At 44.0% G+C, this 25,662-nt stretch overlaps 1 protein-coding gene and 1 pseudogene across 1 annotated transcript in view; both read left to right on the top strand.

Moving 5' to 3' along the window:
• LOC142803294 (endothelin-converting enzyme homolog) overlaps positions 1 to 20,348 on the top strand; it is a 63,698-nt gene extending 43,350 nt beyond the window's left edge. Inside the window, exons 7-10 of the mRNA XM_075888423.1 lie at positions 5,503 to 5,697; positions 7,579 to 7,805; positions 14,646 to 14,774; positions 19,899 to 20,348. Coding sequence (XP_075744538.1) covers positions 5,503 to 5,697; positions 7,579 to 7,805; positions 14,646 to 14,774; positions 19,899 to 20,234 — 887 coding nt within the window. The 3' untranslated portion in view covers positions 20,235 to 20,348. The remainder of the gene's footprint in view (positions 1 to 5,502; positions 5,698 to 7,578; positions 7,806 to 14,645; positions 14,775 to 19,898) is intronic.
• Positions 300 to 3,216, top strand: LOC119159410 (uncharacterized; annotated as a pseudogene).
• Positions 20,349 to 25,662: the final 5,314 nt, after the last annotated feature.

Genomic DNA, 25,662 nt, shown 5'->3' with positions numbered 1-25,662 from the left:
GCATGTGTGAAGCTAGCGATATGGCCGCAAGCGCATAATGAGTGTGGCATGTAGTCATGTTGTTACAGGACACGCACGTCGTGATTACCTTTTTTGAATGTGTCGTTTACTTATGCCGTCCGTTCGCGTGACGTAAATACCGAGTTTGGCACATGTTAGGCAGGCCAAATAGCTGCGAGCGTATCATGAGCGTTGCATGTAGTCATGTTGTTACATGACACGCATGTCATGATTTTCATGTTAGGGTCTCCCGCTTGTGTTCGCCATGCAGCCATGTTATACCATACCAGTTTTCGAAGATGCCACGTGAGTGAAACCACCGCAAGAGCTGCAGGACCATCGATTGTAAAATCATTACATTCATTACATATATGTCATGATTTTCTTGTTATGACTAGTCAAATATGTTCTTCATACAGTCATGTTATGCCTTACCATGTTTGGTATCGATACCATTATCGAAACGGCCAGGAGAGCTAAAAGTCGTAGGCGGCTAGATAGGTAGATAGATGCGCTCAATGTCGCTGAAGTTCGCTAAAAAAAGCTTCGCATTTAAAATGAACATGGCGATTTTGCATGTTACCTGTTTAGAAGAACGTACTGGCCTCTCCATGACGATATAATTCATTCGTTTTAACTAATGCTACCCAAAATTGCGACGCTTGAAAATTTGATGCGAACAATCAGGACGGAGCAGTGGGAAACCAAACTCGTCATTGAGTGAAACAAGGCTCACGTGGCACTCTTGGATCTCGAGAGGCCCCACATGAAAAGAAAGTTCGTCGAGAGGCAGCTTTACTGCAATAAGCCGTCAACCTGATCATCGAGACGCATCTCGAGGAAGAGCGAAATAACAGAATTGACACTTTTCAGGCACTCTTGAACTGCCTTCCGCATATCAAGGTTTCAAAATTCTGGACAGTTTTTACGCAGCATGACTGTGTACTCTTCCTCAACCTGATATTTGTTAGTGCTCCAGCTGTCAGAAATCAGTGAAAATCACAGAGGACCTCTCTTTCACGCTGTTTTTTCAAGACGTCGAGGTCACCAAACTTGATGGCATCGACATTCCCAAAACTGTGAATGACATTCGGTGCTTGACGCGTCTTCTGGAAGCTGTTGAGGGATTTGGAGAGACACCTACCTTGAAGTCCGAGGACAAGACCAGTGGCATACTAAAGCTCGTGGTGTCGGTTCTTGAGGACGCAATGAATCAAGAAATGCAAGACGAGGAGCGACGCGATGTTTGTACATTCTTAAGGGAACAAGTCATGCTCCTTATAAGCAAGTCACCCCGCTACTCTTCGGACTTGCTAGTATTTTCTAGCCTCCTATTTACCATCTCTCCTCACGCCTATAGATACTTGAGGAACTACGGAGGTCTCAAACTGCCGCATGAGTCAACAATCAGACGTGTATGCAATTCTCATGTTGTGAATCCGGCAGCTGAACAACAGCATGTTTCATTCTTGCTGTATGCGAAGAAACTCGTGACTGCAATGAAGGATCATGAAAAACCTGTGGTACTCATGATGGATGAAATCCATATACAACCGTATTTGGATTACAAAGGTGGTACAATCGTCGGCGTTGCCAGTAACACTTCGAATGCAGCCAAGACAGCACATGTATTTATGATGCAAAGCCTTCTTTCAGCTCAAAAAAGTGTTTTTCAAATTTTGCCAGTTGATACAACAAACGCTGAACAGCTTCACACTGTCCTCCGGAGCATTATAAGTGAGCTTGAAAAAGTTGGTCTTCGCGTCATTGCTGTTATCACGGATAACAATTCTATAAATCGCAAAACAATGTCTCTTTTTGGAAATTCATCAAAAGTCAGCAGCTCCTATCCGCACCCATCAAATCCAACACGTCCTCTTTTTTGTTGGTGATCCCGTTCACCTGTTAAAATGTGTTCGTAACAATTGGATTAATCAAAAGAACAGTGGCACATGCATGTTTTTTTCTTCTCTTCTGGATCTGCCTGGCAGCCCGAAAATTCTCACAGCATCTTTCAAAACCCTCCGGGATCTTCACTCAAAGGAAAAAGATCAACTTGTGAAGGCTGCTCCAATGCTCTCAATAAAAGCTCTCAATCCTTCCAGCATGGAGAGGCAGAATGTTAAACTTGCCCTGAAAGTGTTTAATCTATCCACAACAGCTGCTCTAGAAACACATGACCAGCGCTATGACTTGCAGCACGCACCTGGAACTGCAGAGTTCATAAGGATTGTAGAAACGTGGTGACAGATTATTAATGTTAAGACTCCCAACAAAGGACGACGGCTTCGCGATGTGCTGCAGACTCCCATCACGCAAACATTGTGCCCACAAGTGGAATTCCTTCGAAGCATCAAGCAGTGGCTTGACGTGTGGGAACAATTGAAGTTCAATAACAGAATTCTCACACGGGAGACCCGCAGTGTTTTTCGACTCACTACAGAGACATTGATCAAGCTTGTCGCATATTTCCTCGAAGACCTTGAATTTGACTATGTACGTCTGGGCAAGTTCTAGACAGGCTGTTTGGAGGAAAGATTTGGCAAGTATCGACAGCTTTCCGGGTCTCAATACCATGTCTGCATTAGGCAGATATATGAATCCGAACGCAAGCTTCGTCTACAGAGTGCCCTGAAGTTGTCAGAGATGGATGCGGAAACGCCTCCAATCAAATTTGATGAGGCCATTTTGCAGAAATTCAAAATTGAAGTAAATGCTAAGGAAATTGAAATGAAGGCCCCTAATCTTCCTGCCATAACATACGTCGCAGGCTATTTTGCCCATGCGGCACTTAAGAAGCTGTCATGCACTGCGTGCAGAACGAACTTAGTGGAAGAAGAGAACATCGTGTTGGAAAATGCAGAAGTAATAGAGAGCATGAGTCGTGGAGGACTTAAGTTTTCCCAACCTGCAGTGGCGAATGCTGTTATGACCGCCGAAAAAGTGTTGGACAAACTACGAAGTCACAAGTATTCTGCTGTCTTTCATGCACTCCCCAATCAAAAGCAAGTCCTTTTTTCGCTGACGTGCAACCTCTTGATGGAGGGCAGCCGTTTGGGGGATTGTCATAGCGGTCACAGCCCAGGATTAGTTCTACAACACCTACTTAGTACTGCAACCAACATTCTGCTGAAAAACTATTGTAAACTTAAAAACGATCAACTTGTCGAAAAGAAAGTGGCCGAAAAGCGGAAGCTGAACACCTTAAAACCTTGACGGTTTGGTACTTTCACTTGTCTGTAAAACGTCACGTGCACTTGACCATTTACATATTTTAATAAACATTTTTGTTACACCGAACATAGTCCATTTGTGTATTGTTGAGTGAAGTAAAGATATATAGATTATGAAGAGTCTGGCTTTGGTCGCCGTAAACAAATAGAAAAGACACATACGCTTCTAACTGACTGCTGATTCTACAATATATATATATATATATATATATATATATATATATATAAGCCATGGCATGCATATATATATATATATATATATATATATATATATATATATATATATATAAGCCATGGCACAAAAACGAGAACGTGGAGAGCTTGCAACGCGCCATAAGTACGCGAACGAGCGGTGCAAGCAATGCGTCTTTCTGAAAACGCGTCCTCCACGCCCGCCGTGGCGTGGTGACGTCATCGAGGAGTGGGGAGGACTCAGCTAGTCTAGAGGGTGTTGATAAGCGTCTCATTTGTTACTTCGCTGACTCTGAAAAGCGCGCGCTTTTCTTGAACGGAAACAGCAATGATTGGAGTCACCTTTGTACACCCGGTAACTACAGCAGAATCATTCCAGGTAAAACACAAGGCCGTCCAAAGCCTACGACCTTCCCCTCCTCGCAACAAAGAGATAAAGGCGCGTAACGGAGCTTCGTTCTTCTCTAAGCCAGGAAAAGTGCGCGTAGGAGATTATAGCGGGCACCGCCGCGCAATGTAGCGACGCTAAAGCTCTGGATATTCTTGGGAAAGTACCGTGTTTCTTTTAACTGGAGCCGCCACGCTGAGCACCCTCCTCTTCCACCTTCCACCTCTCCGCTACACGCGCTGCCGCCCAGGAAATACGCGTGAACCTCTTTCTTTTTTTATGTATTTTTCGTTGCAACTGGCTCTCGCCACTATCTTATCAAGAATGTCGTGTCACACTGATAATGAAGGTGCTGTGCGCGACGGTGCGTGCGTTATCAGCATCACAAGGCATTCTCGATAGGAAAGTAGCGTGGGCTGGGTTATAGGGCTGGCGCCCGCGTGGTGACCGTTTGGGAGAGGATACCAATAGGGTTTGGACACTTGGGAGAAGAGGGATGAACACTTTGGAGAGGAGGTTTGGACACTTTTGAGAGGATATGGAGGACAGTGTTGGTACTTTCTCTATAAGGGAACTTTACCCCGCCGAGGTGGTCTAGTGGCTGAGAGACTCGGCTGCTGACCCGCAGGTCGCGGGATCGAATCCTGGCGGCGGGGGCTGCATTTGCGATGGAGGTGGAAATGTTGTAGGCCCGTGTGCTCAGATTTGTGTGCACGGTAAAGAACCCTAGGTGGTCCAACTTTCCGGAGCCCTCCCCTACGGCGTCTCTCATAATTATATGGTGGCTTTGGGACGTTGAAACCCCAAATATCAATCATTTAGAGGAACTTTATCGCGACGCGCGCTCATTGCGCCATCTCGCGGGTGATGCTGAAAACACAATTTGCCCCCGAGATGCTCGTGAGCAGCGGTAAGTGGTAGATATAAGTAGCTTGCAATTTAAATGGTGAAGGGTGTGGTCCGGGGTGGCTCAGTGGTTACCACCTCGCCTTCACGACGCACAGGTCCCACGTTCGACATCGCGCGCCGGTGTGTTTTTCTTTCATTTCATAAGATTTATTATATATAAATACGTATACATATACGATGGGTGACATTGACGCTTATGCCCACGCCGACGTCGACGCCGACGCCAGGGGCAAAATCCAGCCGAGAGGGACAATAATTGTTGTCGCAATGAAAGCCCTCGCGCCCCCAGTAGGCGACTGCTCATGGAGGTGGCTTTCGGGACACCAATGAAGCCTTCCGGTGGCTTCAACCACCCGTGCTCGATGCCCCATCTAGCTCCTCTTAGTAGAGATCAATGGGCTGGACTGACTGACGCTTTGCTTCACTCATTATCATTTTCTGTGTGGATATGCTGTGAATTTTTGTTATTTCTTATATATTGTTCCTTTGACCAACTTTCACATAAAAACCGAACGAGCTAAATGGTTTTCGTTCTTTCTGACCATTTTGTTGAAAGTGAATTGACTGCGTTCATTTTTGTTGAACATTGCCCAAGAATTAGGTCACTTGTAATGAAATCACCTTGTTAACTAAAGATGAATATAGCCGGTGTAAAGTGTTAACGTTCACTTGATTAATGTTCACTCTATTTTAAGTCAGCTGTACGTAATTGACCCTTGTACTGCTATTATGCCTGCACATTTAGGATGAATGCCTTTTGCGTATTTCTCTACTAAACAGTACGACCAGCGATGCTAGACGAGGTGAGGCACATGGTGTTTCGAGTCAAGGCAGTCTTCTCCGAGGCCCTCAACTCCTCAAGTTGGCTGACTTCCACCTTTCGAACACGTTTCAAGAACACGCTGGACGGAATCAAGGTTCTAATAGGAAGCCCAGGAGATCGAATAAAACCCGAGTTCGTCGAAAGATTTTACGGTCAGTACACTCTATGTTTTGTCATCAGCTCTCTAGACGTTAAACATCCACCGTTAAAATTACTCCTAGTGAGCAAAATGACATAAAACACGGAAATTACCATATGAAGGACAAATCAGTTGAACGGAGTAGGCAAGGTAAAAGTGTTTGTGGCACCGACTACTCATATGGCAAGTTTCCGAGGTGATTCTGCGCGTCACAGGTCTGGGCAATCAATGCAGTCACTGAAATAACTGAGCGTAGTAATCCACTTCACAAAGCTCACCGTAAGAAATATACAATGCAGTATGATGTAGTAGAATAGATCATTGCCGCAAACTTCTTGATAAATTCGTGTATAATCGCCAACGTGCTGTTTCATGGAAGCGTGTCGTTCTTATCAGAAAAGAACTAAGCTTTTAGTTTCCACAAGCTACCATCCGCTATGCCTAGAGACGCAAATCGGACCCATCTGATCATCTACCTCACGGCATCAAATAGTGAAACAGGTGTTTAATTATAGAAGGCGGAATATTTGCTTTCTTCGGCGTCGTTTATTGATTGATATGTGGGATTTAACGTCCAAATGCCACTATATGATTATGAGAGACGCCGTAGTGGAGGGCTCCGGAAACTTTGACCACCTGAGGTTCTTTAACGTGCACCCAAATCTGAGCACATGGGCCTACAACATTCTGCCTCCATCGAAAATGCAGCCGCCACAGCCGGGATTCAAACCCGCGACCTGCGGGTCAGCATCCGAGTACCTTAGCCACTAGACCACCGCGCGGGGCTTTCTGCGGCGTTGTACTCAAGCGAGTACTGACAAATTGATTTTTTTGTGCGTGAAAAGTAGCACTAACATTTCAATCTGATCATATTTTCTTTATTTTTGGACTCCAATTTTCTTGCAATTTCTACACGTGTTTTACGTAGCTGCATGATGAACACTAGTGGTGCAACCTAGCTTGCGAACCACTGTGAAATAAGAATAATGTGCCACTAATCTTTCGTGCAACAGAGGTTGATTATACAAGTGTAATTGCCATTCAATGTCCTTTGAGATAACATGAGAGGCGTGTAGGCTCTTACGTTTTGCTGTTTTCGATTAGGAATTGATGACATACGATGGGGTTTCCATAAAAGAAACATAAAAAGGTGTCTTCTAAATTTTGAATATTAAGTGTCACACAGAATGAGTAAACCTAAACTCAAAGCCTGTACAGAGATTATAAACCTATTTACGAGACAGACACATACATAAATTTGCACTGTGATTGAAAACAAACTTAAAAGGAGCCTGTCGCATTTTATTAGACACATAATCATTTTACCTTAATACTTCGATGGTCATTTAGGTGATATTGCTTCCGCAGTGTCAAACTACTCTTTTTCAGTACGCGTATGCAGTGTTCAAAGGTCCAGATTTGGGTGCACGGTAAAGAACCCCAGGTGGTCAAAATTTCCGGAGCCCTTCTCTACGGCGTCTCTCATAATCATACGGTGGTGTTGGGACGTGAAACCCCCCAAACCAATCATGTGTTCAAAGGTCATTTATTATATTTCGGGTAAAACAATTGTACGGGTAATGTGTTTTGGGTGAAAATAAAAGTTCGTAAAATTGTTCCAGTTTCCGGAAACAAAAAAAATGTACTATGAATCTCTCCCCTGATCTGTTCCTTTAGCCAATTCGCCATTCGTGATAGAGATCCTGCCCACGCACGTCCACAATATTCATCCCATTGTAGGCAAACTTCTGTATGCACCATGAAACATGCTGACGTCAGTTGTCTTGCTACAATGTTATACGTTTTATCATGAATCACTCGTAGGTAGTTTTCCTGAAGCTTCTATGCATTAAGAGTGTTTCACATAACAATGTGTTGTCATTTGTATGCGCAGAACCCCTTCACGACGTACCAGTCAACCGACTCTTCCCCTCATGGATACAAGGTCGTCGTCTTAACACTCACTATCAGTGGAAAGAACAGAAAAGTTGGCTTTATAATGAGCAGAGCGCCCGTGCCTTTTTCACGGGGAGTACGGTTGTAATTCCAACGGGACATGTGCATCAACCAATCTTTTACGAGTACGGACCACCCGCACTCAACTATGCTGGCATAGGGATGGTAAGCACTCATTTTCTTTTCTATTAGGCATCAAGCATGCTGAGCTTCTGGCCCATTCCCCTCACTTTACTAACCAGTGCTACCGTATTCTAGGAATAAATCAACTGCTGGTTTTTACATCCACAAAAAACAAATTGAGAAGAAGGACCGCTTTTCGTTTCTGAAAAATCTCTTCAGTGTTCGTTCTCGGAATAAACCTCGCTTTGCGCGGATATATTTCGACGCCTAAGTGCATCTTCCAGCCATCAGGAACGTGCAGCTATCGGTTATAACACTGTGCTACACGGTGACCCCCAAGAACAATCCACTTTATCAATTAATAGTAACGGCGAAGAATTAACGAATGCACGCTTGGCGAATTCCTTCAACGACTTTTTCACATCACTTGTGAATAGTAAGCACGATCCGAATTGCATTCAATATTTAACAGCACCGATACAGAAAAGCGCATTCTTGTGTCCGACTACTGTGCATGAAATTATAACATCTGTTTTGTCACTAAAAAACAGTATGTGTACGGATGTTCATGACTTCCAAATCAGACCTATAAAATTTGTAATCGATATTATCGCACCAATTCTGGAACATGTTATTAACCTCATGTTTTCTGTTGGCACATTTCCCAAACAACTACAGATGTCAAAGGTAACTGTAATATTCAAGGGTGGTGACATCAATAATTTCTCCAATTACAGGCCAATTTCAATTATTCCAGTCTTTTCTAAATGCATTGAGAAATTGATATATAAACGCATGTCCAGTTTTTCAACGAAGCATAGCATTATTACGCCTTGCCAGTTTGGCTTCCGGAAGGGATGCTCCACTGAGATGGCTCTATTACGCCAAAAGGAGCTTATCTTACAATCTTTCGAAGATCATCTCTGTACACTAGGCATATTCATTGACTACTCAAAAGCATTTGACTCAATTAACCACGATTCCTTGTTTGAGAAACTGCAGCATTATGGCTTTAGAGGCACTTTCTTAAAACTTATAATTTCTTACTTTAAACATCGCCACCAGCAAGTCACTATTAATGGTTTTGTATCCGAATTCAAACCAATTAAGGCTGGTGTACCTCAGGGTAGCATTTTGGGCCCATTGCTCTTTAATTTATATGTGAATGATATAGTAAATATTTGTGCTAATACTAAATTTATCATTTACGCAGATGATACAAGTGTTTTTATTACAGGACGTGACCCTTCAAACCTCATTGAAAAAGGCAACGTCGTCCTAAATAAAATTCACACTTGGAGTATCGCCAACTCTTTGAACCTAAACGCGGCTAAAACGAAAGCTGTTATATTTCGGCCTCAAAACAAAACACTGGGCATCACAAACAGTCTAAAGTTAGGTACATCAACTATAGAATTATCACGCGTTGCTAAAAGCCTGGGAGTCATTTTTGAAGAGCATATGACGTGGACAGATCAAGTGAATGCCACCTTAAATAAACTTTCAAAAACTGTAGGTATATTGTCAAAGTTTCGTTACGTCCTGCCTCAAAACATAAAATTGTTAATTTATAAATCACTATTTTTGTCTAACTTATCTTATTGTCACTTAGTCTGGGGCACGACCACCAAAACCAACGTTCAGAAATTACACAAACTTCAAAAGAAAGCCATTCGTAACATCGTTAGTGCCGCATACGATGCCCACACGGAACCGATTTTCAAGGCTCTGCACTTATTCCCAGTACATGAGCTATATCACACAATTTTAAACAATCGCTATAAGTCGGCTATAAAAAATAACGACACATTTTTCACAGAATTGTCGGCGCTAACTCGCGCTGAACATGTGCGAATTTTGAGGACTCGTGAAGTCTGGAGATTACCAAGACCACGAACCAATTACGCAACACAGATGTTGAAATATCAGCTACCGCTACTACTTAACATATCCGAAAAACATAAGTAACACTTCCGCGTACTCAATTCGCATGTGTATGATGATAAAATGTACCTGTGAATCTCTCTCTCCCCCTTCATTTTGAACGAGTGCATCTCTGTATACTGTACCAGTGCCTTTTCTCGTATACCAGTGCCTTTTCTCTGTATACTGTACCAGTGCCTTTTCTCTTTATTGTGTACATTTTTCAGTTCCACTAGCTCGCTTATGTTGTTGCAATGAAGATAACTGTTATGTGCCCGTTTTTGCCTTTGTACGTCACGATTGTACGCCACTCTGTACGCCACGTTTGCCAAGCCCGGGGGTACGGACCCTGTCAAGCCTCATCTATGGCTTTTTGTCCGTACCCACCAAGCTCCACTGAATGTCTTTGAAGCTGAAATAAATCATGATTGATAATGGTGATTGATAATGATAATGGTTATGGTTAAATGATTAAACGGCCACTCACCAGGTTTGACAATTTTGAGCTGACAAGTGCAATGCGTAGACGAGGCGTTCATGATCACGTCTGCCAAACTTTGCAACGCTACGCGCCGCGGAAATGGGTCAAATTTCAAGATGAAAGCTGCTCCCCCTCCCCTCTGCCGGCGCACGCGTAGAGAATGAGGGCATGACGTAGGCGTAGCAATGGCCCTACGTACACGGCAATGCAGGGACGTTGGTCCTCTACGTAGACGAGCCTGCTCTGACGTTATCAACAGTATACCACGTGACACGGCAAGAATTATTTAACACAACATGCGTAGTTTATGTATTTGTTGCTTGAAGAAATAAATAAAACTTGAAATAAATAATGAGACCCAATAAAAAATTGTGCGCGTTTTTCTTGCATTTTCACCCTTGAAATGCTACCAGATGCGGGGCTAATGTGCCAGCGTTTCGCATGCGTTCGTGTCCCCGCGGTCAGCGCATTGAGCAGACAACTGCCGTGGAACGCTCCGACGCGTTCCCGCACTTATTGTGCTCATGTACTCTTCCGCGTCTAAGCCAGCGTTTCCAAACCATCCCGCAGAAACAGGCAGAAGGCCACAAAACAACGCTGGTCAACAAAGCAACGCTGCTCGCGTGCTCGGGGGCTGGGCTTGTTTGGTACGTCGTGCGCACGTCACCTCTTGGTCAGATGCCGGAGAGGGTGGGGAAGAGATTTGGCTTGCGAAGGCTAAGCGGTGTAGCACCAAAGATTTCGAGCTCGCCTCCTCTCACCCTCGTTTCGGGCCGCTTCAAAAACCCTGTTTTCTCCGCTGGTAATGAACCGATTCAAAAAATTTTGTGGCAAAACGTTCCTCATTCGACACCTAACAGCTTCCTCTGTCTAACTAAAATTCGGTATGGGGCCCGGTGAGTGGCCCTTTAAGGCTCCAGTAAACGCAGATGAGTGCGTGTGCCGGAACAATACCGAGGGTGAGCGAACGCCGCCTACGATGACTCCGGACCACAGCCAAGAAGTAGCACTGCGGACATGCCTCGCCCACCTAAATTTTTAAATCGAAGCAGCTGATAGTTAGGGCTTGTTTCTTGTCCGTCGTCGCACACACGCTTGTACTCGGAGTGTTCGTTGATTGATTTGTGGGGTTTAATGTCCCAAAACCACGCTATGATTATGAGAGACGCCGTAGTGGAGGGCTCCGGAAGTTTCGACCACCTGGGGTTCTTTAACGTGCACCCAAACCTCGGAGTGTTCGTTAAATGACTCTGCGGTAAAACTCTACCAGAGCACGTCCACTTGGGCGCATCCTCTAGCATGAGCGAGACCGTCAGCGGTACTGCTCTGCACTGTATCATAAAGGTATTTACGCCTCGTCGGTGTCTCTGCTGTAGAGCGCTCGTTCCATTCCGCCGCGTGGTCTGGTTTGAGTGGAGACCACTAGCGGTGCCTCGCTGCTCGGTATAATAAAAGTGCCTACTCCTTCTAGGTGGCTCGTCGGTAGAGTGCTCACTCCACTCCGCTGCGTGTTGTGGTATGAGTGGAGACCGCTAGTGCCGCTGCACTGCACTGTAAAATAATGTCCCCTAGTATATAGAAGGTAGTGACACTTTCCTTCATAACTTCAGCAAAGTATCCTAGTGTCCCAGACGTACGCTTATCCTCTCCTTAACGGCCACCGTGTGGACGCCGACCTTGTAAGCCATCTCGTGCCACTTTCCTAAGAAGAATGCCATGTCATGCTTATAACACGTGTAATGTCCGTGACCTTTCTCGAGTGGCGGCCTGAGAAGCGAGATGCGGGAGACGAGGTGCATGGCGTGGCGGCTCGGTCAAAAAAATGACGGCACTTTCCAACAAAATATGCAGTGACATTACTGTCTAATAAAGTGCATATATGCAGTCAATTTCCCCTGCTCTGTCGAGGGTAGAGAAGTGCGTCGTCTGCTGCATTGGTCCCCATTATTTGGCCCGCTCCTCAGTGCACTTACTTCCAGAACATGAATTCGCAGCGTCTTACTCTCGGGTAAACGTCCTTTGGGCTGGAATCGCCTTCAAGATAGCAAAATGATTCACGGATACTACTAGTTATGTGTTTCAGAGCCTGATGACCCATGGACCCATATTGACTTTTTTTATTAGATCACCACCGCAGTATGTGTGTACACACACAGCGCACAAATATACCAAAGAGGAGTTCACCTGCCTTCTCCCCTTCACTCCTTCATCTAAGACACTTGAAATATATCCAAGATATTCTTGGACAAATAAATCGGATACATTATTCAAAACCTGAAGTGAACAAAGGCAACCAGTTGGATGTAATTTATCCACTATAATTTAAAAAAAACTTAACCAATGTCGTCAGTCTGGCAGCGTGTAATTTAGCTTGGTTGTGAATATTTGAAGGCGAGAAACATATGATGCGTTTTTTCTTGTGTTATAACCTTTGTGAGGCAATGGCAGGGTTTTATAAGGGCCATGTTACGTTTTGATTCACATATAAACGCATTGTGTGGTGAGTGTGTGTGACAACGAGAAAATGAAGGCATGCACGATCCCTTATCGTCAGAAACTCTAAAGCATCTTCTTTTATTAAAAAAAATCAACTAGAATGTCTATTGCACGCAAAGAAATACAACTGTCTCTCTTAAATTACTTGGAAGTACTACCCGTCTTGCTTCGTCCAACGCAGGACCTCGCCTTTCCGGAATAATTAGAAAAATGTCCAATGAACACTAGCCAGTAAAATTTGTCAGCCTTCGGATTAATGTGGTAAGCTCTGATTTTAAAATAATGTTTTCTAATTACAAACGGCATTTTACAATCTGATGTTCACCGGTTGAATATAGCAAACATCCATCAGTGGCAGCAACCTTGTAAAATATCGTAGCGTCCATTAAAAGAGGATAACAAACGTAGGTGTTCTGCATCCAAGGATGTGTGCTTCTGTACATGTCTTTGTGTGTTGAAACCTTCAGGCCATTTAAAATATCTATTAAGTGTGTTTGCATGTCGTCATATTTTGATACAAATTTATATACGATTTGGTCGTATGGAATGTTCAAAATAGTAGACGAAAAGAACAATAATGAGAGTGGCAGCGAGATTTGGAAGCATCGTGACTTTGGCCCAGGCAATAAAGTAGCCGCTTTTCCATCTTTTTTTTTTTTTGCACGAGAAGCCTTAGTTTCTTCCTTATGGAACATATAAATATTAACGGGTCCTTTATTATTTATCAAGATGAGGAAAGAAAAGCAGCTTTTTTAGCTCTTACCCCCAAAATATATACTTGGTGGAGTTCACAGCAGCTCAGCGCAGTGTTTCGTGAGTAAAATACAGCCTTGTTAAGAGTATTTTGCAGAATTTATTATTCACAAGAAACTAACTTAGAAAGCGCTGAATCTCCTCTCCATAAGTGAAATCTGAAGAACACCCCGCATTTTTCAAGAAAAATAAACCTCGCAAACACGGAGCCTTAGTTATACGTGAATTCTTTTTTTTTTAATTGCGAGAGCGAAATGATATCACACTGAAATTTAGGGACGCATCAAAGCCCTAGTTCACACAAGGAATATTGTACGCATGATGCTATCATGCTATACATGCAGCGTGCTGAAGAATCCTCTAGGGGCATGAATGAGAGCAAACTTTCAACACGAACACAGGAAGCCGAGAAATCCGGAGCGTGCTCAGTAAAAAAAAAACAGAATAAGGGGGGCAGGGCGGGAGAGCACCACAAGGAAGGATCGTGCCTCCGTCTTGTAATTATTACGTCTGCACAGCTGAAAGTTCTGATAAAAGGGGTCCCTGTGTAGCACAGCGGACGTCAACCACAACCAACGTTCTATCTTCTGAGTAGTATCACGCGATACCGGGGCTTCAGTGGCACGGGTACACCAAGTTTATCTATCGGAGTGGTTGTCTCCGCTCCGACGTCACACTAGTATCTTTTTGAACTGACACGCTACGCTGCAGCTTCTGTAGTCACTAAGCATGGCTTCTGAAGACGCTAAGCGTTCTGCAATCCAGTGCTTGAAGCCATGCACTCAGAAGTGTCCGCGTTTGCTCTAAGCGCACAGGGTGTTCTTTTTATTGATTGATATGTGGGGTTTAAAGTCCCAAAACTACTATATGATTATGAGAGACGTCGTAGTGGAGGGCTCCGGAAATTTCGAACACCTGGGTTCCTTTAACGTGCACCCAAATCTGAGCACACGGGCCTACAACATTTCCGCCTCCATCGGAAATGCAGCCGCCGCCGCCGGGATTTAAATCCGCGACATGCGGGTCAGCAGCCGAGTACCTTAGCCACTAGACCACCACGGCGGGGCAGGGTGTTCTTTTTTTTAAAGTACAAACTACTTGAATGTTATTGCAGTTCGCAGCACTGATGACTGGATGGATATTTTCAATGGGCTTTGATGAATTGCTATAACGATACCATGTCGGGCTTAACTGCGACTTTTAATTACCTCTATATTTTTACATTGCAGACATTAGGCCACGAGTTCATGCACGCATTCGACGTGGGACACTTGCGCAAGGATTTCTGGGAGTCCAAAGAGGTGAAAAACGAATACACGAAGAGAGCGCTCTGCTTGCGGAGATCGCATAGATCAGTTGTAAGCATTTTTACCCCTTTTATAAGCTTTTACACCAGCATACGCAAACGTAGGGTGTTCCAACTATCGCGCAGCACGATCTGAAAACAATGTAACGGGGTTACGCAGAGAAAGCCTGGAACATACCGCACTGTACCTACTACAAAGTTTTTGCCAAGGGTGTTTCAGTAATTAGTCATTAATATGCATGTACTTGCATGAATACTTGTCTAAATATTATAATGTCATTGAGTCATATGTAGGCATATTCAAATGACACCTAACTGCGCTGTTTTATTAACGCAACAAATATTTAGTTTTATTTATTCAGATACCCTCTATACGAAACCGGTAGTGTTGGATAATGAATGATTAGAGTTTGTGACGATGAAAGCAGGGTGGTAGCTGGTGATGTCTTCGGTACGCAATAGTGAGTGTTCGATATGTTGGTCTGGCAGAACGACACTCAGACTTTGAAATTATGGTCGACGCGAGAAGAAACGTAACAGGGTGACATTAGAGGTTTTTGTCTGTCCGGTAATCCGGTAACGCAAAGGATGGACGTATTACTGTATAGCGTGTCCCGTAGCTGCCACCACGCCATGCAGTGCCCTGTATAGATGAAAGGAGACAACTAATAAACACGTAGTTTCACACCCCTGAGATTCCGGGAGCATAACTGACTAAGCCTTATATATTGGTTGCTTCAGTGAATTTCTTGAAAACATTGCCAAATCGACACAAATACTTCACTGTCCAAGACTAACCCCCGTTTTCTAGAACATCCCTTCACTCAAGCTTCACCTGCACTTGAGAAAACCGGTAGAAGCGCCATCTCTAGGCACGGCAAGTCACTGCATATCAGCGATAATCTGCTGCGATTCCTCAGTATCGCCACGTCATTTTCAGCTCAGTGCTGGCGCAGTAGTCAACTCTGTCAAGTGAAGGAAGAAAGTCGAGTCGAGGAGCGTTTGTGAATACGGGGATAAGGCGATGAATCCCAACCAAGTGAAAGCATTTTATGGAAGCTATCGAGCTACAAAGCACGTGACGGCCACTCGATAGATTCGAGGTCGAAAGCAATCGCTTTCAGCGGCGCACCCATGTCTTACAGGCGTGCTCACGCGCAGTTCACGCTCCTTAACTCGGTACACGCTCAGTATTTTTTGTATAGTAGTGAGCTGTAGTGACTAAAAACGTCTATTAATAATGATGATTTTATTTCAGGATTGCGTGTCGTGCTTATTTTTTTCCCCGTTGAGAAAGTAGGCTCGCGAAATCAGACAAATGCGTGTAACTGCTTCCAACCTGCGAAAAAGAGCATCATGCTGAAGTGAGCTTACCACTAGCAAGAACTTTGCGCGCTTCCGTTGCCAGTGATAACCTTGCACTCTTCACGAAGAAAACGGGACCAGACGCAACAACATGCATCGCCATTTTACATGAAGTCTTCCCACTCTGTTGTACTCCACTATTGATATCCACACCTCCAGGCCAACTGTTGCCATTGATAATGTAACCAAGTCACTGTCCTTATTACAGGTGGCATTAAAAGGACAAAAAGACGTGTTTCTTATGCTGGCGAGTGGTAGGGTGGGTTAATAAATTTTTCACATTCCTTCATACAGGCTACCTCCCAGTGAGCATAGTTTCGGACGTTGTGTCTTGATGCGCCCTCGAGTATGGTCACCTCTATTTACTTCATACTTCATGAGATGTCTCAATATCTTGCAAATATTTAGGAAGCACTACGCGTCAGGAAGCAGCGGCCTCAAACATTCTCAATGTGAGGTAGAAGTGAAAAAAAAACGGTGTGCACCGCGCAGCAAATGATCGAGTTGGAATAACTCCGCTGTTAATTAAAAGTTTACGAGGTCGTGCTTTATTGACAACATTATGAGCAAAGTGTTTACATCTTTCTTTGTTAGTTTGATCGTGGAATTATGGAAGAGCGGAGCAAAATAAAAATTGTCTTTGTTTTACGAACTTCAAAAGTAACCTTTCCTTGATACTGCAGTTACTTTATCTAAAATTGTACTTTAATGCGTACATTTAAACATGTAGCGAATTCCCCATATCGGACAGAAGCGAGGGCCCTGGAACAGAAGACGTGCTTGAGAACTACGGAACAAGTCCTCTGGTCCATCTTGGGTGTTTACACAACAAACAAACAAAATTCTTTGTTGTACAACTTACGTTACCAATTACACACAGGACGAAGTGAAAGCTGTTGCACGTGCTTCGCGTTCTTTGCCATCAGCTACAAACAAAAAGGATTATAGCATAGGATACCTTCCACTAGACGGTGCCACATTTTTCATGCTGAAAGGCACCTTCCCTGTAAGCACTTCGCAGCTGCTAATAAATGCGGCACTCATTTCGTTTCTGGCTTGCTCGAGGTGTTAATTCTTGACACTCAGCAGTAAAAGGATTTAGCGGATCGAACATAGTCCCTAGGGACAGTGTGGTTGCTACATTCCAGAAGTTGAAGGGTCATACACAGATTTGTACCGCAACACTTATATTTGTGTAGCAAGAGAGAAAGTCGTGCGTTCATTTCCAGGAAACAATGATGTGCGCCAACATGAAATGTTGTAGATCGTCGAAACGTCAGATTGCGGCTCAAAAGCAGCTAACAGTATATAATCCCACGCTAGAGCTACAAATCGGTGAATTAAAGGGCGTGTTATCAGAGCATCTGAATTCGATGGCCTCGGTGGCACTAGACAATACTTTCCTTCTTTTTTTTTGCAATTTCGCTCGCCGCACCTATAACACAACGAGATTTACAAGGCCACTCGAAAATCACCTGAATATTGAATGCTTGGAAGCAAATAGGGATACGCCAGGCTGCGCTACGGAACATACGGGCACAATCCACGAAGGAATTCTAGTGTCAGAGCTTCAAAAGCACGAGGTTTTCGGCAGTGTACCAAGCGATAAGCTGTTATACAGTCAATACAGAAAGATACTATCCTTATATTTGTTAACGGGCAGCAAACTTCCGTTTGGTCGAACGCTCCATCCAGGCCTTTTTGGCCTTGTACGACACTTCGCGTGCGCTGGACAAGCTGCTGCTGTCCCTGTCCGCATAAGCTGACCTGTGCCGACTCTCTAGAAGAAGGCAGAGGTTGTGGATGGAATTGACGCCCCGTGCGTCAGGGCATTCATTCCCTCGTCCAATAGTACGATTTGATGCAGGTCAATAAAGTCACTAGAGGAGGCTCATTGTGTTAGATGATCGATATTTAGCATGTAGGCGCAAGGAAAGTAGTTTGCACTTACCGACAAACGACAATATTTGATCTGCACAGTGCAAGATCATGAGCATATGTCTAACAGCATGGTCAGTAGTACTAGGTCGTCGCGCAGTAGCTTAGTGTTGGTGTGTTGTGTTGGTAGGATACTTCTTCAATTGGTGCCCTTGGGGTCATACTTCAGGCAACTGCATGAACGGGGTGATTTCCAAGTTTAGATTCACGTCCAGGTTTGCAGACGATATACACAGAACTTTCTGCTTGAAGCGACACAGGAGACATGATATTTCTCGTATGCGCTGCCACAAGTCTCAGTGATGACACAGCAAGCGACCTGTGAGTATCCCTATTGCTACAGAATCAACAGGTGACAATGCCGTCGAGCGTGCAATTGCCATTATGGGAGGTATGGCTTATGCCTAATCACTGAACGTCAATCGAAGGGTGGCAGATGCCAAAAAAGCACCTGTGTCTTCGGTCACCTGTAAACACATCACTGGCTTCTCTGAGTATCATAGCACTGTAGTGTAAAGACTTGCACGCCTGTGGTGCCATGAACAAAATGTATGTCATAATCTGAATACGGGTACGTCGATGACCTGCATGGCTGTGGGGATTCATGTTGCGTTGAATAGGAGCCACTTTAATCACAGCGCAAAGACGAGCAGCAAGTTTATGTCATGATGCCTCATTAGGTTTTCCAAAAATTGTGTAGCCAAGACAAAAAAGAATGACCCAGCCCTGATGCGTCTGCTTCGGGAACTGGAGCTGAGTTTTGCTGGGCCTCGAGTTGTTAGTTTAATTGAAGCATTGTGGACATATGTTGAAGGAGGTATTGCGCAGGTGCCCCTGGAAGTAAGCCAATAACCACCCTAAACTCCATCTATAAAAGGATGCTCATATTTTTGGTTCGGGCTGGTGTAAAATTATGTAAGGAACGGGATAAGTGAGCCGACAACACATTAGTGCTTGTACCAAACGGAGGACATCCTTCTTACAGATACCTCTCCTACGATTGGTGATGCCGTGAAGCATGTGTGTAACTTGTGTGTTCAGCCGGGTCACAGAGTGTGCAGTTTGCGAAGCCCGAAGTACGAGTGTTCGAAGCTAACTTGTGAGCTGCTTTGTGCGCTGAAGATAATGTGCCCTACTTTATTCTAGCTGGTCGGATTTAAAGTTGTCTAGTAGTACCTGATGTCTGATACTTGTGACAAATTTCTATGCGTTTTATGGCTTTCTCTAGAGTGCCTTGTCACTGGCTTTAGGAGTGTCCGGAAGCCCAGTGCGTCATGGCGTTAGCGTAAGAGGCATATCTGAACGTGCGAATGTTTCAAGAAGTAGAACGACTTTCGTAGGTCCACTGCTGAGATTCTCACGAGGAATGTTATTCGACCATGACAATGCTAATAGAGCTTCTGTTAGTTTTGCGGAAACGACGGGTTGTGAATTTTTTTTTTCAACTGAAGCATCGAGAGAAGGCATTAAAAATGGTGCTTCAACATTCGTCTCATGAACAAAACAAGCATGTGCGGATGTGAAAAAGTATTAATATACCTGCCAGATTTCTCGACTCCACGACAGGACAAGGCAAAAATACTTTCACGAGACTTCAGCAGTGCAGGAGTCTTTTTTTACCATGGTGCAGGCAGCTCTCGAAAAGCACGTATGTTGCGGTATGCTATGGAGTGGCGAAGCAATGCACGATCTTCGTTTCGAGGGGGAGAGCCGCTCTTGCACTCAATTCCTTGCTTGTGCCAGTACTAACCCAGGATAAAGGTGCACTTAGTTCTAGAATAACGTCGATCATGCCAAATCGCCTTCTTGGTTGTATGTTGAGCAGCGCTTCATTAAATAACCTTATAAATCTGCAATGTGACTGATTTTGCAGCTAACTGCAGGTGGCCAAGAAGCGTTGAATAATACTGTGGACTCGGAGAACCTAGCTGACTTTGTGGGAACCAAGCTTGCTTATGCCGCCTATGATTCGTTGCCGGAAGAGGATAAGAGGGTTATGCTTGCTGGTTTTATTGCGTCATCTGATCAGCTGTTCTTCATGAACTATTGCGTGGGATGGTGCGCCAGGTATGCCAGTCTACCGAAGCGCTACTCACCGTACCGTTCACGGTGTATAGTGCCACTGATGAACATGCCTGAATTTGCCCGTGCGTTTGGCTGTGATGCAGGGACACCGATGAATCCTGATAACAGGTGTACTTTTTGGTAGTGCTTGAGCATCGACGATGTGTGTCTATATGTAATAAATTAAACTTGAAAAGTAATTGAGGTGCTGAGAATGAGTAAGTGATGAAGGGTGAAGAATTTGTGAACTTCAGCTCTTGGACGGACCGTCATGACTGGGCGGAGTCAACGCTTTTGCTTGGGTTGTTATCATCCGTGCATTTGTATACCTTTCTTCATTCACCAAAATCCAGCAAAACAGCCTGACCCGTCAGTTTCCTCTTATTACAGGCGTTGTTATTGAGATGTATAACACAAACGTACCAGCCTTTCGAATTAAAATAAACGGTGACCGAAACCGTATACTCCATGCAGGATGTCCTGAATTTACAGACCTTTTCGCACGCATTGGGCTGTGCGGCAGAAACACTGATGGATTCAGATGAAAAGTACACGCTTCGGTAGCGCACAACGCGTTTGAATTTTGATGTTTAGCTAAGTTGTATGCGTTTGTCTTCCACGTTTTAGGCCGAATAGACTAATAATGACTTTAGTTTACAACGAAGCTCTGAAAAATAGCAGGATGTGTGTTACAGTGATTGATGTAGTTTGCGAAAAAAGCAAATTCTTGCAAAAACTGCAATTGCTCATTGCTGCCTTAGAAAAAAAATAGGCACCCCTACAAGAACAGCAGGGCATCTGCAAATAAGGTAGCTATGAGGGCTAGTTGGTACCCTGCAGCGCATCACAAGCATGAGGGCATCTGCCCTGGATCTCCGAAGGAGAGTTGTGATTCATGTTTTCTGTTGCAGCCTATGTAGTCTTTCTCGTTGTGCTTAAATGTCTTGCATAAAACCAATTATAGATCTTCTTTATAAGATGAAATGATATTTTCCGATTAACGAAGATGCACAATTTCCGAGTTACTGTGGCAGGCAGTCCAAATCACCGGCTTACAACGAGCGTCGATGACTTGTCTTTGTATCATAAAATAAGACTGTAAAAGTAATTGACATCTAGAAAATGAGTGTGTGTTATTGCCCGGAGCATTTTTGCCAATCAGCTCTTGGACGAATAGCCATAGGTGTATGTAGGATGGACGTTTTAGTTTAGCTGTAATCAATCATACTCTCCTAGTGCTTTTTTACATTATTCTTAGCAGATGCAGCTAAAGGCTTCATTCTACTAAACTCCGCTCAAACAGTATACTCCGCTAACCACCATATAAAACAGGGTTTGTTATTCAGATATGTAACACAAACGTACCAGCATTTTGATCAAAGTCGAGGCCTGACTGAAACCGTAGACGCTATAGATGCAGGATTTCTTGAATTAGAAGAAACTCGTACTTCTGAGCACAAACTGAAGAACTGGGATAAAAACAACGTTCGTCCATAGGTGCACTTTAAATTTGTTTTTTATCCAAATTGACTGTGGACTGATGTCATGGTGACATATTATGCTCAAGTGTTCAAATCGTTGATGGTCTTTTTTTTTCGTTTTATGAATGCTACATTGAGTAATTTATTTCGGCAAAGAGTGTGTTTGCTGCCATGACACTTGGCCAGAACAGCTTTGAAACTAATTTTGAGGTAGTTTATCTGAGTTTTGCAGCGAAAGCTATTATCTGATCACAACAACAGCGAGGTACGTAGTTGTGAACCGCTGCTGGCGTCAATAACGTCATCAGAAAAATAAGAAAATATTGGCAGATCTCACGTGCAGTCGGAATCGATATATGCCAAGCACGAATGAGAAATATTGATATGTCACTTTAAAATCAGCACAACGTTACGAGTTTGAGGTAAATGACGCTGTACATGACTTCCGTGTTATGATTATCGTGTTGGGATGTGCCGTTTACCTTCCTCATCTATTCACGTCACGTGATACAAAATTTAGTATATGTGGAGCTAGCGAAACGGCCGCGAGCACGCATGTGCGTGGTATGCTGTCACGTTCTTACACGACACGCATGTCAGGAATATCATCTTTGCACCAGTCATGTATTTTGTCGTCCATTGACGTCACGTAACACCAAATTTGGTATATGCAGAGCTTGCAAAATGACCAGGAGCGCATCATGAAAGGCCCAGGCGTCGGCGCAATATACTCCAATCTAGCGTTGACGCGCGCGCACGCTGGGCAAAGCGACGCTAAGTTAGCAAAACGAGAGCACGCCAGGCGTGCTCGCGTTTTGCTAACTTAGCGACGCGAGACGCCAGGCGTGACCAGCGTCCGTCGGCGCGGCCCGATGGCAACCGGCGTGAAATGCGACATGCTGCATTTCACGCCGATTCGTTACCGAGACAACACTGCGTCTCCCTCTTTTCGTGATGGAAGGACGCCGGACGCGCTGAAATGCGCATGCTTCCTAGCAACGCAGCGTGGCACGCGCCTGCGAGTATATGGCAGGACTGGTGTATGACGTGGCAACGCATGTGTGACGCGACGCAATGAACGCTGGCGAGCAAGCGCACCGTGTGACTTCGAAGTGTATTAGTGCCTTGACTTTGGCGTGTAGCCATGTTCTAACATGACACGCATCTCATGATTATCACGTTTTACCAGTCAGATACTTTCGTGATTCGTTGGCGTCACGTAATACCAAATTTCACATATGTGAAGCTAGCGAAACAGCCGCTATCGCATCATCAGTGTGGCATGTAGTTATGTTACATGACAGGCGTCTCATGTTTATTATGTTTGCACCACCATCATACCTTCAGCAATCTTTCACGTCCCGTAATACCAAATTTGGTATAAGTGAAGCAAGTGAAACGGCCGCCAGCGCATCATGAGCGTGGCATGTACTCATGTTGTTACATGACACGCATCTAATGATTATCATTTTTGCACCTTTCGCATACCTTCGTCATTCATTCACGTATTGTAATAACAAATTCGGCATATATAACGCTAGTGAAACGGCCACGAGCGCATAATGAACGTGGCGTGTAGTCATAATGTTACATGACACGCATCTCATGATTTTCATGTTAGGGTCTCTCGCTTGTGTTCGCTAAGCAATCATGCCCTACCATACCAGTTTTGCAGCATGCCATGTGAACGAAACCACCGCGAGAGCTGCAGGATCTCGAATTGTAAATCATGATATACATAACATGCATGTCATGAGTTTCATGTTATGACTAATCAAATATGATCTGCACACAGTCATGTTATGCCATACTAAGTGTGATATATATGCCATTATTGAAACGGCCAGGAGAGATGAATGTCGTAGGGGGCTAGATAAATAGATGGATAGATAGATACGCTCGAAGTTGTCGAAGCTCGCTATGAAATGCTTGGCATTTATTAATAATATAGTAAAGCAGCGTTTGGGCCACGGGACACTTCCTTTACTCGCTGAGACTCTGCCCCATAATACCGGTCAGGCTCGTGATGATGAGTATATACATATGAGAAAACGACGACTATAACTATTGCACATGCTGATTCCCCCCCTCCCCCCACACACACACGTGAGCGGCCAGCCCGGCCGCGTTTTAGGAAACAAAGCGTCAAGCGAAATACTTCATGCGTGATACACGGACATCCTCCTAACCACGACAGTGACGATCCGAAGAAAGCAACAAAGCTCGGTGAGAGTGACACGATAGTTAACCGTTGACGTTTGTTCATTGATTATATAGGCTACATTGAAGAGAGACCGTAGCTTGTCGCATAATTATTATCCTGATATTGATTGAGTTGAATTATCTTGACATCGATAGGGAAGAGCTCTCAGCAGGCTCTCGTCAGTCAAAGCGATTTCTTGATCTAATCCTTACCTTCAATTTGATTCAGTGTGTTAAAACTCCAACGCGTGGTAGCAGCATTCTCAATCTCGTATTTGTTTCAGAACCAGAGTTGTGTCAGTCTTTATCGTGTACCAGTGGCCTTAGCGATCATTACTTTCTTTTTTTTAATCTGGCCATCCCGATTCCTACCCGTAGGCCATCATTAAAATACATTCGCGACTACAACAAAGCCGACTATGAGAAAATCAACCAGGCTCTGGAAGAGTTTCTTCATCAATGCAGAATGAGTGCCCATACTCAATCAGTTAACACTAACTGGCTGCTTTACAAGAAAACAATACTGTCGCTTATGAAATCATATGTGCCACTTATCTGTATTCGTGGTGATGCTGATAAGCACTGGTTTTCAAATGCCCTACGACGGCTGTTAAATAGGAAAAAACGTCTTTTTCGGGTCGCCAAAAAATAAGACTGTCAATCCAAATGGGACAGGTACTTTGAATGTCTCCGTGCTTACACAAAACTTTTAAAGTGCTCAAAAAAGAAATTCTTCCATACGAACTTGCAAAATATGATTCGAAATAACCCGAAAAAATTCTGGAAGGTTCTGTTACCCAACCATAACTCTTCCCAAAATATAAGTTTGCATGACCAAGATGGCACAAACATTCGTCCTGATCGTTGTGCTGATGTTAATAATGACTACATTACCTCTGTATTTACTCGCGAGCCTCTAGGCAATATACCCCACTTTCCCAGCCTTAATTTTAGCCAGATGCCTCCAATTTTCATATCAGCTGAAGGCATAGCTAAACTTATCAACAGCTTGAAGCCATCCAGTGCTCCGGGGCCTGACGACATAACTACAAAGATCCTAAAAGGTACTAGGAACATTTCATGCCAGATATTAGAAACAATTTTTAGTCAGTCAGTATGCACTTCTTCAATTCCAGATGATTGGAAATTAAGCAAAGTCACTCCAGTTTTCAAAGCAGGCGATCGTACTGATCCATCGAACTATAGACTAATCTCACTAATGTGTATTGTTTGTAAAATGGTAGAACATATCAATTACTCACAAGTCGCTTCTCACCTGGACAAAAATTCTTTGTTTTTTTCCAAGCAACGTGGATTACGCTCTGGATTTTCTTGCGATACCCAGCTTTATGAGTTCACGACATACCTTAACTTAAATTTAGATTTTTTATTGCAGACCGATATTATCTGCTTAGATTTTTCTAAAGCCTTTGACCGAGTCCCACATCAACGCCTCTTGGCTAAACTTTCCTTCCTATCTATAGATCCCTTAGTACTGTCCTGGATTTCGTCGTTCCTTTCAGACCGCACTCAGTTTACTGTTATTGGTAACCACCGCTCCAATATATCTCAAGTTATTTCAGGCGTGCCTCAAGGCTCTGTCCTCGGACCACTTTTATTTTTGGTCTTCATTAATGACCTACCTAGTGGTATTTCGTCCACGATTCGCCTGTTTGCGGACGATTGCGTTCTTTATCGTCGCATAACTTCCATCACTGATCAGCAACTTCTGCAAAGAGACCTTGATGTAATAGAAACCTGGTGCGCCCACTGGTTGATGAAGCTCAATGTATCAAAATGCAAGAGCATGCAAGTGTGACGAAAGCATTCCACCCTAGATTATTCATACACATTAAACTCCACGGCTCTTTCATGCGTAAATTCGTACCG

The sequence above is a fragment of the Rhipicephalus microplus genome, chromosome 3 (assembly GCF_043290135.1).
Source record: "Rhipicephalus microplus isolate Deutch F79 chromosome 3, USDA_Rmic, whole genome shotgun sequence".
NCBI lineage: Eukaryota > Metazoa > Arthropoda > Arachnida > Ixodida > Ixodidae > Rhipicephalus > Rhipicephalus microplus.
Note: the sequence above shows the minus strand (reverse complement) of the source record. Positions and strands in the feature narration are given on the sequence as shown.